At 60.8% G+C, this 12000-nt stretch overlaps 1 protein-coding gene across 1 annotated transcript; it reads left to right on the plus strand.

Annotated features, from left to right (window-relative positions):
• The first annotated feature begins 1772 nt into the window (after positions 1-1772).
• Positions 1773-11196, plus strand: BPI (bactericidal/permeability-increasing protein). The gene is made up of 15 exons (XM_010569373.1): positions 1773-1900; positions 2795-2909; positions 3446-3574; positions 4332-4487; positions 4966-5029; positions 7005-7068; positions 7545-7636; positions 7801-7977; positions 8199-8258; positions 8385-8552; positions 8979-9046; positions 9321-9363; positions 9735-9798; positions 10343-10419; positions 11143-11196. The coding sequence occupies exons 1-15, from the start codon at positions 1786-1788 to the stop codon at positions 11194-11196; spliced, it is 1446 nt and encodes a 481-aa protein (XP_010567675.1). The 5' UTR covers positions 1773-1785.
• Positions 11197-12000: the final 804 nt, after the last annotated feature.

Consider the following 12000-nt stretch of genomic DNA (forward strand, 5'->3'; position numbering starts at 1 on the left):
AGACAGGAGGGTTTGCGGAGCTTCTCCTCCGCACTGAGCAAGACCCAGCAAAGCGCTGGTGACAGGCAGCAGCACACTCATAGAGCCGTGGAGGCTGCAAGTGGGGATTTGGTCCCTTAACCTTCTCCTCTGCTCTTGGCTGCTTCTTTCTGGGCAAAATAAGCTCTGCCCATGGGCTCCTGCCCCCAGGGATGGATTGGGGCCAGCACTGATGGGAGGATCACAGCCCCTGGATGCTGTCTAGCTGCCCGGGACACATGGCTCTTCCCTGGGCTGTTTGTCCCTCTTTGGCAGGCACCATCAGCACCAGACCTGCTGTGTTCCTGTGTCCTTGTTTTCCTGCTCCGGCTCTGAGAGCCAACGATGGCGGCAGTGCTGCTCTCCAAAGCCGTAGCCACACGTGCACATCTGGTGAGTTTGCTGTGTATCTGCCAGGCAGCCCGCAAGTGTCGCGGTCTGAAACTCGGGAAGAAAGGCAGAGTGGATCCGAGAGCCTCGACCTCTCAAGCCCTGATCCTCCATGTGCCAGGTTCCTCCAGCACAGATGCCCCGGGGCTCCACTCACGCTGTCCCTCAGGGCCTGCTGGGGCTACGGCCATGCCATCTGTGCTTGAGCAATAGCTGCATTTCACAAGCGCTTGGTTCAGGGATGTTGCCTCTGGCAACCAGGACTTCCCTGGATCCAGCATGAGATCTGCCTGCATCAGCTGCCGTGGTTTTCCTGTGCCCGGTCCTGCCGCTTCCCCAATGAGAAATGAAAGTAACTTAAATAATTTCTTCTTCCCTCACCTCTATCCTGCAGCCTGCATGGAGGGTCTGGCTGGCCCCGCTCTCACCCCTGCCCGGCTGCACCCAGCTCCCGCACCCGTCTCCAGCCATCGTGAGCCCAAGAGCTGTGACATGGCAGGGCCCCAGAAGTTTTGCCTTTGGGGCTTGTTCCCGGTGCGCTGGATGTCTCCTCCCATGCATGGCTGCTCGGTGACAGCCCCGTGCCGGGGGCTGGAGGTGCAGGGCACCCCGTTGATTTAGTTGCCCCCAGTTGCTGCAGCCACCCAGCCCTGGGGAAGCTGCTCCTTCACCAGCCCTGCTGGGTGCGGGGGGACTTCAGGGTCTGCTTGCAGGGAGTAAGAAGCTGTAACACGCTTTCTTTAGCCTTTGCTATGCCCCAAGGCTGCCCTGGTTACAACCGGTGCCTTTGGCGGGTCTGTGCCGTGATAGCATCACCTAATGCCCAGGAGCGCAGAGCAGACCGGAGCCCGGTGGGACAGGGGTGGGGGGCAGCAGGGCTGGCAGACAGCTTGAGGGCAGCCCGGGCTGTTCCCAGCCTTTGGTCGGCAAAAGCAGAGCAGAGCAGGCAGAGCATGGAGCAAGAACGTAGCCTCATGGAATGCAGCTGGCAGAGCCAAACCCGTGCCCGCACCAGGTCTGCTTCACTGAGCACCTGCGGCTGCTGCAGGCAGGGACCCTTTGCACCCAGTGGAGAGCTGGAAACTGAGCTGTTGCCTCCTGGTTTTTTGCTCGCCCTTCCCTGCCTGCGAGGAGAGGCACCGGGTGTGCCGCTGGGTGCAGGTGTGCCACGCCGTGCCGTAGGCGCAGGTGCCGCCGGTGCAGAGGAGCGTGGTGGCGGCCAAGGAGGAAGCCCTGCGGCTCTGGAGGATGTGCCGCATGGGCTGCGGCAGCAGCTCTGCCTGCCTCCCTGGCCTATGGTTCCTGTTTTGGCACGGATATAAAGGCGGCGTGGGCAGGGAGAGCCCAGCAGGAGCGCGGTATCGCGGGGCAGCCAGGATGGGAGCGCAGAGCCTGGCGGCGGCTTGCGGGGCGCTGGCTTTGTGCCTGGCCCTCACCGGAGCCACCAGCCCCGGCTTCGTGGTGAGGATCACCCAGAGTGGATTGGACTATGGTGGGTTCGACTTCTGATCTGGCTCCTTGCAGATGTGCTGGTGGCTGAGGCGCGGAGCTGGGCGCCCGCTTGGAGAGCGCAGCGTCCTGGGGCAGGATGGGGGGGATCTTTGGCCGGGGGTGCCAAATGCACCATCGCCTGGGGCTTCCTGCTGATGACCCACCGTCACAGAGCCCCTGTGGGGGTCTCGGGGGGCTGTGCCCAGGCGGTGTCGGGGGAGGCGCAGAGCTGGCAGGGCAGGAGGGTCCCACTCCCATGGCACGGGTCCGGGCAGCTGAGCTGTGAGCCTTGGAGGAGTGAGCTGCGGAGAAGAGAGAGGGGGGGAGCTGCAGGGGGGGCAGTGACGGAGATGGATGGGCCCCGCGCTGGTTTTATTGAGGCAGGCAGAGCCCCGGCTCCAGCAGAGTGCTGTTATGGATTGAAATACACTGTGTGAGAAACAGCTCATTTACCCGGCAGCTCTGCCAGCCGTGTGGGAGAGGAGGACGTGACTCCCCTTCCCAGATGGATGCAAGGATGCAGCACCCACTCGCGTCATGTACTCCATCCAGCTTTGCCCACCGGTGCTGGGCATGGAGCAGCGCGGTGCCCAGAACCTCCCATACACCTCGCACAGTGCCCAGTCCAGAGAGCGAGAACTGGGACCTCTCCCCCCTTTCAATGCCTGGCCACCACCTTCCCCTGGGGCTTGCAAGCGGGCAGGAGTCAGGCAGGTTGCCTGTGTGCTCACAGGGCTCCCTGCACCGAGATTAGCTTTAAAGATAGCCTGAGAGGTGGAAAGCAGCCAGGGCATCTCCTGGATGTTTCCTTTAACCCTTTTGCTGTGCGCCCGGTGCATGCTCCCAGCTCCTGCGGGAAGCGTGTGGCCGTGATGCTCTTCCTCATCCCCTGCAGCGCATCAGCAGGGGATCGCCATCCTGGAGAAGGAGCTGGCCCAGCTGAAGCTGCCAGATATCTCGGGTGACTTTCGCATCCGGCACGTGGGGAAGGTGCACTATGAGATCTCCAGGTGAGCCCTGCCAGCGCCCTGGAGCGGCTCATTGCCCCCCCAACCCATGTGAGGGGCAGGAGGGCTGGGGGAGGATGGGGAGCCCCCGGAGCAGCAAGGACAATCCTGTCCCCTCCACAGCTCCCAGAGATGTTGGCCCTGTCCTCAGTGCAGGCAGAGACGCTCCTGCCCAAAGGGGAAAAAGGGAACCGGGGTGACGGCACTCTGGGTGCGGGTGGGTTTTGCGCAATTGAAGCCGAGGCGGTGGAGGTGGCCCAGCCCCTGTGGACGTCCCAGCTCTCCGCTGCCCCATCACCTCTCCGCTCCTGCTGTGCAGGGTTTCGAGCTGCTGTCTCCGTTTGGATGGCTGCAGGGATGCCATTTCCAAAACACGCCGCTTTGCGTGTCCCTGCCAGGCATCACTTTGCTGTGGCAGGATGGGAGCCGGGGTGCTGCAAGTGTGGTGGTCCCGCTCCCTCCCTCCCCAGCTGTGTGCCCAGGGGTGAGGCACCCCTGTAATGTGACTTTTCTCTTAATTTTTATTTATTTATTTTTAGATTGGACCTTCGCAGTTTCAACTTGCCGTACTCGCGGATTTCCCTGGTCCCCAACGTGGGCCTGCAGGTCTCCATCTCCAACGCCTTCGCCGAGGTGGATGGGAACTGGCGGGTGAAGATATACTTCATGTGCGTGCCCAGCTCCCCCCTTGCCTACTCGGGCGCTTCACGCTGCGTCTCCCTCTCCGGGTCTGGACAGGCTTTTTCTCCTCTCCATCTCGCTTGTGTTTTGGATAGCTGTTGCTTCGCTCTCTGCAGATGCGCTGACTTGTCTTTCCCACAGCCGGGCTGCAGCCGCTGTATTCCCGATGCACGCCTGGGAGCCCCTCGCCCTGGGGGAGCCCAGCCAGGTCTCCATCCACACTGGGAGCCCTCGGAGCTGGCCAGGCAGTGTTTATCCTGCTTGCAAGGGGTTGGGGAGACAATGCGAAAGCCGTCTCCCCTCCTGTGGCACCTGGGGGGTGTGGGACAGTCCCTCGTACTTGCTTGTGCTGGGGGGCACCTTCCTGAGCACCCGCAGGGACAGACCTGAGCCAGGACTGGGGGTGGGCAGAGGACGCTGCCACCCGTACAGCCACTGAGATGGATAAAACGGGCTGGGAGGCAAGAGCAAGGTGGACGATAGAGGAGCTGTGCATGAACTCTCCTGTCTCCCTTCCATGTCCCCTACTTGCTCTTGATCCTCTCTATTTAAAGGTTACCTCTCCTAGTTTGTGTTCCAGTGAAGTTTGGTTTCCCTGAGTTTAAAAACTTTCCCGGTCTTCTCTGGGTGCTCACTACAAGGGAGAGCCTGAGCTAGATAGATCCATCCCAAACCTGACTGGGGGCCCCTTTGCCAGGACTTGGCATTGAGAAATCTCCCTTTCTCATCCTCCCCTCCCTGCAGCCGGGACCACGGTTCATTTGATCTGAAGGTGGAGAATGTCTATATCAAAATCAACCTGAAGCTAGGCAGCAGTGCCGCTGGGAAACCCACCATTGACACGTCTGACTGCAGCACCCGCATCTCCAAAGTCCGGGTACACTTTTGGGGCAAGTTTGGGTACGTAACTTCACTGTGAGGCCTGGAAACGCTGTGTGTTAGCCTGTCTGCCACAGGAACGTGGCTTCCAGGCCCTGGTGCAGGGAGTAAGATGTTGGCATCCGCAGTCCCTTGGAGGCTGCCTGTTCTGCCTGCAGGCTGCCCGCACTGGCACACCACTAGTCAGCTGTCTCCGGACTCTTGCATATACTTCTCATCCAGATGTGCAACTGAATGAACTTAAATCTGGCCTGAACTTATCCTGCTGTGGCTGCACATTTAAGGGAGATTTAAGACAGTCACTAGACTTCTGTGCATGTGGTTTACAAGCAGGTCCGTTTGCAAATGCAAATGCTGGGGCAAAGCCAGACGCCAGATTGGTATGGGAATGACGTTCCCCAGTGTCTCACATCCCTAGTGCCTCCCTTTCCTGGGCAAATACTTCTGCAGCAACCTCTGAGCTAGAGAAAGAAGGACTCCTCTCTGTTTTTCTCTGCAGATGGCTTTACAACCTCTTCTATGGCGCTGTTGAGTCCAGATTCCGGAATATTTTGGAGAGCAAGGTACGTGAGCGAAGGAGGGCAGAGCCCTGGTCTTTAGCCCTCACTTGTAGCTGATGTGCTAGAAGGATCGGAGCACATGTAGGGATTTAACTAGAGCCAGAGCACATGGGTGTGTTGCCAATTTGGTGAAAACCAGAGGAATGGGCATTGCTAACTACAGTCTCTGTAGCATCGCGTGGCTCAGGCTGAATTCGAAACCTGCAGCCTTTGCCAAAGCCCAGCGTAATTGGTTCCTAATTAACAAAGACTTTTCTTTCCATGTGGTCAGCTAATTAGATCCTATGCCTCAGCCAGACTCAGTGTAGCAGAGGAAACCTGATCAGAGCTGTCCTTTGAACGGCCGCACTCCTGTATGCTTTGGGGAGCAATGGGGGAGAAATTCTCATTTCTGGATTTCAGATGCTTGCTGTCTTGTTTTACCGGGGTGCATCAGGGAGGCCCTGGTACCGGCCACCCGGTACAAAAGCCTACATGCAGGAGACCTGCAACAAGACATGGAAACAAGCTGTTAGCAATAATTACTACAAGGCTAACTGGCACGAGTTACAGCCTCCCTGGATGTGAACCTTGCTCAGGAAGGAGGCAGTTGGAGAACAAGCAAATCCCACTCCCGCAGCAGATCCCATCCTGCCCGGGCGCTATTCCTGATGCCATGAAGTGGCTTTCCCAGGGCCCCTGGGAGCTGTGGCAGTAGATGGGCTGGCAGCAGGGGTGAAGCTGGGGCTCAAAGGCCTTTTCTTCTGTTTTGCCTCCTGGAAGGAGGGTGGCTGTGGGACTCCGAGAGGACCTCTGCGCCTCCTCCGAGTCCTCTTTGCCCCACGCATGTTTCTCAGTGTCTTTCTCCATGTACGAGATGGTGCCAGGGGCAACGGGCAGGAGAGGGCAGGGGCTGGGAGTGCACTGCACCGGGACCCCGGGGAATATCCCGGTCCCAACCCAGCCCTGGCAGCCCGTGTCTGCCTCGCGCTCTCGCTGCACACGCTGGGGCAGTCCTTGTGCCCCCAGTGCCAGGGGGACCTGGCCACTGGGAGATCCTGGTCACTGGGACCGGTGCTGCATTTGCCCATCTGCAGCTCTGTCCTCCCAGGCGGTGATGGGGCATTTCCAGCACAGACAGAGGAGTATCGGCTGGGCACAGGGAAGAGCAGCAACCCTCTGTCGATACGGCCATGCCCAAGGCTCTGTCCCTCCTCTTCCTCCTCAGCGCTGCAAAGGCAGAGGCTGCGTTGCTGTCGGCATGGTTGCTGGTCCTCCGGAGCTCTGCATCTTGCCATCAGCTGCTGCAGGCTGGATGCCCGGTCAGACAGATGATGGCCTGATCCTGCCTGGCAGTTTCTGTGTCATTATGGGGAAAGCATTGCAAGAGAGCTTGTGCAGATTATCTCAGCCGTCTGCAGGACTGTGCCCTGCAGTAAATTTTCTGGGCTAGTGTTTAGCCTGCAATTAAATCCCCCACTGATGCCGAGGCTTCACCCATGGATGACAGCAGCAGAGGGATTTGCTCTTCTGTCCTGGCAGCACAGAGCTGTAGGAACTCAGGACAGCTCCGCTTTGTGGGTGCAATTAGTGCTCCTGCCCCTGCAGGGGTGAGTTAACTCTTTCAGTTGCTCTGCTTCGGCTAAGTCTTGGCTGCTCAGCACAATTCATTCCACCATGGGCCACAGGAACAGGCTGAGGGCACACATGAGATTCTTTCCAAGGGCCTCGACGCAGCTGAACTGTGCATGGGGAGCTTGCTGTAAGCAGATATTTGCAGGTATAAACCTTGGTTGTATCTTGGACACTTAACGTGCCGTCTGATGAGTAGAGACAAATATCACTCTGTGCTCTTTTATTTAAGCAGGCTTTTGCAAGGAATAAAACTGGCACTGGGCAGCAAAGCAGAGCACGGCTGACGCTTTGACCCGGGGGGTGTGAATGGGCCGCCCCCGGCAGAGCTGCCCCTGCTCATCTTCGCTGCCTTTCTTGCCCGCAGGTCTGTGAGAACGTGGTCACGTCTGTGCGCAGCGAGCTCCAGCCTTACCTCCAGACCCTGCCAGGTACCAGGCGGGGGCTGCACAGGGTTTTAGGAGCAGTTCTTCCTAATGTTTCCCAGCCATGAGGACAGTGTTGCATCTTGTGCCTACTCCCCATTTCCTTGTATTTCTGCACCCAAGTTGGGCTGGGGAGTACTACATCAGCAGAGACTTGTCACTGTGCGCCCTGTCCAGCCGCGGAGACGGCTCGTCTGCACGCAGCCTCCAACGAGCCGTGCCCTGGAGCTGGCGGGGGCATGGGCTGCCTTAGCCAGGGGACCCGGACCCTTCCTTGGGTCCAGGAGTTAGTCTGCATGGCTGAGAAACAGGAGGGAAATGTGATTTTTAGCTTCTAAACAGAAGCAAGCACATATGAACCTGGTACTGAGCTGTTGCACCAGGAAGCCCGGGCACGGCACTGGATGTTGGCAGAGGCATTCTGCTCCTGACTCTCCCGTGTCTTCTCTCCCTCACTCATCTGCCTGCCTTGTGTTTTACAGTCACAGCCAGGATAGATGACAAGGCCGGGATCGATTACTCCTTGGTGGCACCCCCAACTGCTACCGCCCAGTCCCTGGACGTGGACCTGAAGGTGAGAGGCTGCCCTGGGAAAGCTTGATTTGGCTGATGCCTTCGCCACAGGCAGGTGGGGAACCAGGTTTAGGTACCTCCTGCAAATGCTGTTTGCCAGCCAGCATCGGCGGGTGACTCCCACCACCCTCTGCTCTCCTGCTTCACCTCTCTCCCTCCTCACAGGGTGAATTCTTCTCCCTGGCCCACCGCTCCACCGTCCCCTTCCCTCCGCTGGCGCTGGCCTTCCCCCCGGATCATGACCGTATGGTTTACTTTGGGGCATCCAGCTACTTCTTCAATACAGCCGGCTTCGCCTACCACGCAGCCGGGGCTCTGGTCTTCGAAATCACAGACTCCATGGTGAGCAGCGCAGGTGGGACAGGGGCCGTGCCCGCGCCTCTGGGCAGTGGGTTCAATTTGCAGAGGAGCTCCGGTGGCAGCCTGCAGTCTCGGAGGACCCCCCCAGCGAGCTGCCCGGGGAGCTGAGAGCTGGGGGCCGTGGGATGAGGCTGGGGGGGCTGATCTCACCGTGGGCTCGGCCGTGCCGCATCGCCTCGGCGTGACTGTTCTCCCCCCCGCAGATCCCAAAGGACACGGGGTTCCATTTGAACACCTCCACCTTCTCAGCCTTCATTCCCCAGGTGAGTGGTTCCAGCCCTGCCTCCCCAGAGCTCCTGCCGCACACAGGCTTTGCTCTGTGCAAGGTGGTCTCCCCCAGGAACGGGGGTTTGTGCCGCTGTCCCTACCCTCTCCCTGCTCCTCTGCAGCTAGAGAAGATGTATCCAGACATGCCGATGAAGTTCAGGCTGTCCGCCCCCTCTGCTCCGTTTCTGAACATCGGACCAGGGGGGCTCTTACTCAAGCCTGTCGTGGATATCCAGGCTTATGCCATCCTTCCCAGCTCCAGCCTGGCGCCTCTCTTCCTCCTCAGCCTGGTGAGTTTGGGCACAGCCTGCGGCGGTGACTGTGGTCCTGGCTGGGCAGCTCTGGGTGTAGCCACAGCTCCAGCTGACGCGGTGTGTCGGTGAGCTCTCCCCTGCTTCTCGGCGGGGCAAAGATGTGAGTTTTCGCTGTGCACTGTCCTCCTGCTGCCTTCAGCAATGCTGAGCCATCGCTGCTGAGCTCCTGCCAGGGGAGGTGCCAGATGCTGTCCAAAACCAGCCCAGTCCTGGTACAGCTGGGGTGTCCCCAACAGAAAAATACCTGAGCTGACTAATGCCAGGTTTAACACTGCGTGCAAATGTGCCCCTGGATGGGCAGCTGGTCCCGCTGCGTTTTGGCTGGTGGGAGCTGTTCCCCCGGGTGTCTGGTTTGGGGTGAGGTGGGGTGAGCACTGCCGGAGCTGTGCTCTCTCTCCCCAGACAAGCAATGTGTCTGCTGTCATCGACGTGAAATCTGGCCACATAGTTGGGAACCTGACCACGGGCAGGTATGGAGTGGGAGCAGCGGAGGGCTTCGCTCGCACAGCGGCTTGAGCACAGCCGCCGGCTGGGCAGGGGGTGGCTGGGGGGTGCTTCTGGGGGCTGTTCTGTTCTGGGATGGAGGTGAGGTGGGGAGGTCCCAGGGATGTGGACCTGGTGGGGAGGGGATGAGCTGGGGCCAAAGGGAACGGGATCTGCACAGCCATCGATGGGTGGCACCGGGGTGGGAACTGCTGCCTCCATTGAGACAGCCTTCACAGCACCGCTTCTGTCTCTGTGCAGGTTGAGGCTCTCTCTGAAGCATTCGGATGTTGGCACTTTCCAGGTAAGCTATCCTTGACCATGACCAGACCCCCCAGCATGGAGGCGAGAGCCTGCTGGGGGCCAAGGAGAGGGCTCAGTCCCTCCTGCCCCCCAACATGGGACCTGGGGGTGCACCCAGGACCCCACATTGACCCATAGACACCTCCTGTCTGAGCCTGCAAGACTGAGAGAGGATGCAGAGCCAGATGCCATTGCTTCTTTCACCCCTACACTTCCCACCCTGCCAGCGTGACCAGACAAAGCCACTGGTCTCTGGCGAACCATGTGCCCATCCCAGCTCCTCATCTCATTTCCTAATTATCCTCCAGTGTCTGGTCACCTCCTCTCCTGGAGGTTAAAGCTCTTTTCCTTCCCCCTCTCTCCGCTCCCCAGGTGCGAATGCTGCAGTCCTTAATGAACACCATTGCTTCCCTTACGCTGCTCCCGCGTCTTAATGGTGAGAACCTGCTGGGGGGAATGGGGGTGTTGGAGTAGTCGCTAGCCATGTCGCTCCATCTGAGCAGGCCCAGCTCGCTAATTAAATCCCTGTTGCCAAGCCTGATCGGTGGGTAAAGCCGGCAGCGAGTGCAGGAGAAGGCAGTAAAAGTGCCTGGTAGAGGCAGGCTGCAGCGTGCAGGAGCCTCTCGGTGCTGTGACATGCATCCAGCAGTGAACACAATGGAAAAAATGAGCACGACGCACATCCTAATGCTTTCCAGACCCTCTCACCGCTCGCTGCTTCTCATGACTCCCCAGCAATTTGGGCTGGAGCGGGGCTGGCAGCTGCCAGGGGCCCGGGGGAGGGTGGGGGGGTGGCACAGTAGAACATGCAGCCCCCACCCCTTCTGTGGAGCTTGGGAGGAATTTCCTCTGCCTACCCTGGGAGCAGTGGGGGTGAAGAAAGGGCCAGGGGCAGGAGGTGGCCGCCTGCTTTGCATAGCCTGCGCTCCCTCTCGCTCCCACTCCCACCCCAACGCAGCCACGTGTGTTGTCTTTTCCAGAAAGGTTAGCTGAGGGTTTCCCTCTGCCACTGCCGGACAGAATACAGCTCTCCAATATCCTTGTGAGGTTTCACCAGGTGAGTGAGGGGGAGCACCCGGCCCCGGCTGGAGCCTGTCCCGCCGCCCCTGAGCCCCCCGCCTGCCAGCACAGTGCGCAAAGCCGGTTCCCCCACCCGTGCTGGGAGGCGGCGGGCAGCGGGATGCACTTGGCCGGGATCCCAGCAGCACAGCCACAAACCAGAGCCCCGCTTTTCTCATCTGCGCGGTGGGGGTCTGGGCTCTGCACCCCCAGGGCAGCACCACATCGTTCTCCAGTTCTTAGACCCGGGGCCCAAATTTCCCATGATGCTTTTTATAGCACGCACAGCTCTGCAGCAGCGTCAGCCCCGAGCCCCCACCTTCCCTGGCCAGTGGAGCCTGGTGGGATGCTGCATGTGAATACGGAGCAGCTGCTGCCGGCCACATCTGCCTGCGGTGGGACAGGCAGCGCCCGCCAGACTGGGTGGAAGGAGCTCTGCCAGGTCCTGGGGAGCGGAGAAAGCCCCTGTTGTGGGAGACCTTGGGGAAGCCCCAGAGGGGTTGCCACGACGGGGTTGCTGCATAGTTATGGCGAGGCATGGCTGTGAAATGTCTTCAGAGCCCTTCCACGCCTAAAATTAGGCACAGGGGCTGGCAGAACCACCCGTGCCCATCCATCCTCCCTCCCCAAGACGGGGTGGGTGCCGGGGAGCGCGGCCGCCTGCGAGAGAAAGCAGCTGCCAGGGCCCGTCGCAGCCCCACGCTTTCTCTCTTTCTCCCAGAATTTCCTGCTGCTTGGAGCAGACGTCCGCTATCAGCCTCGGGAATGGAGATAAGGCGAGGACAGGGGCCTCGAGTGCCAAAAAAAAAAATGCCCCCTTCGCCCCTTCCCTCCCCCTGGCCCTGTCGCCGGAGCCGAAGACCCCCAGTTCTGCCACAGCATCCTTCTCCGCCCGCCTCGGCCTGGGCAGAAGCCCCCCCAGGGGCTGAACCCCACGTCCCCCGGCCCCAGCATCACCAGCTGCTGCTGGGAACTGGGGGTCCCCGCCCCCCCCCCGCTTCCCCTCTGCCAGGGGCGGTTGGCGGCAATAAAGGCGGCCGGCGCTGGGATGGTGGCTGTGGGGCGTCTGTCGCTGAGTCTCTGGAACCTTCCCTGGGCCCTTCGCACCGGGCCCGGGGACTGCTCGGGGGCGGCCGCGGGGTGCCATGAGGCCCCCCCCGCCTCCGCCAGCGGGAGGGCAGGCGCCCGGGAACGCTCGTTTCGGCTCTTTTTATGGCTGCGGTCGGTGGCGAAACACCACGGAACACCGGGTTTTTTTCATCGTGGTTTACACTTCCCCGCGGCGGGGCCGTCCCCGGCCACCCGCGAAGTCAGAAGGACGGGCCCGGCGGAACGGCGGCGGCGCGGAACGCAGCGCCGAGGGGCGGGGGAGGCGGTGGGGACCGCTAATGGCGGCGCACGGCGGGGCCGCCCTCTCGCCGTTCGCGCCCTTTCCCGCCCCGTCCGTCCCGTAAAGCGTTCCGCCCGGCCGTCGCCGTGGTAACGGGGCCTGGCGCGGCCATGCTGCCCTGGAGGCGAGCCCTGCGGGCGGCGGGGCTCCTCCGCTCGGCCGCCGCCGCCGATGCCCGCCCCGGGACCT

The sequence above is a fragment of the Haliaeetus leucocephalus genome, unplaced genomic scaffold, assembly GCF_000737465.1.
Source record: "Haliaeetus leucocephalus isolate CR32 unplaced genomic scaffold, Haliaeetus_leucocephalus-4.0 Scaffold273, whole genome shotgun sequence".
Lineage (NCBI taxonomy): Eukaryota > Metazoa > Chordata > Aves > Accipitriformes > Accipitridae > Haliaeetus > Haliaeetus leucocephalus.

What these genes read in the sequence shown, in the direction of transcription:
- BPI (XM_010569373.1), top strand. Translation starts at nt 1,786, where the DNA reads ATGGGAGCGCAGAGCCTGGCGGCGGCTTGCGGGGCGCTGGCTTTGTGC. An exon ending in CACTTTTGGGGCAAGTTTGG is followed by an intron (nt 4,488 to 4,965) that starts GTACGTAACTTC and finishes TTTTCTCTGCAG; the next exon opens with ATGGCTTTACAACCTCTTCT. An exon ending in TCTCAGCCTTCATTCCCCAG is followed by an intron (nt 8,259 to 8,384) that starts GTGAGTGGTTCC and finishes GCTCCTCTGCAG; the next exon opens with CTAGAGAAGATGTATCCAGA.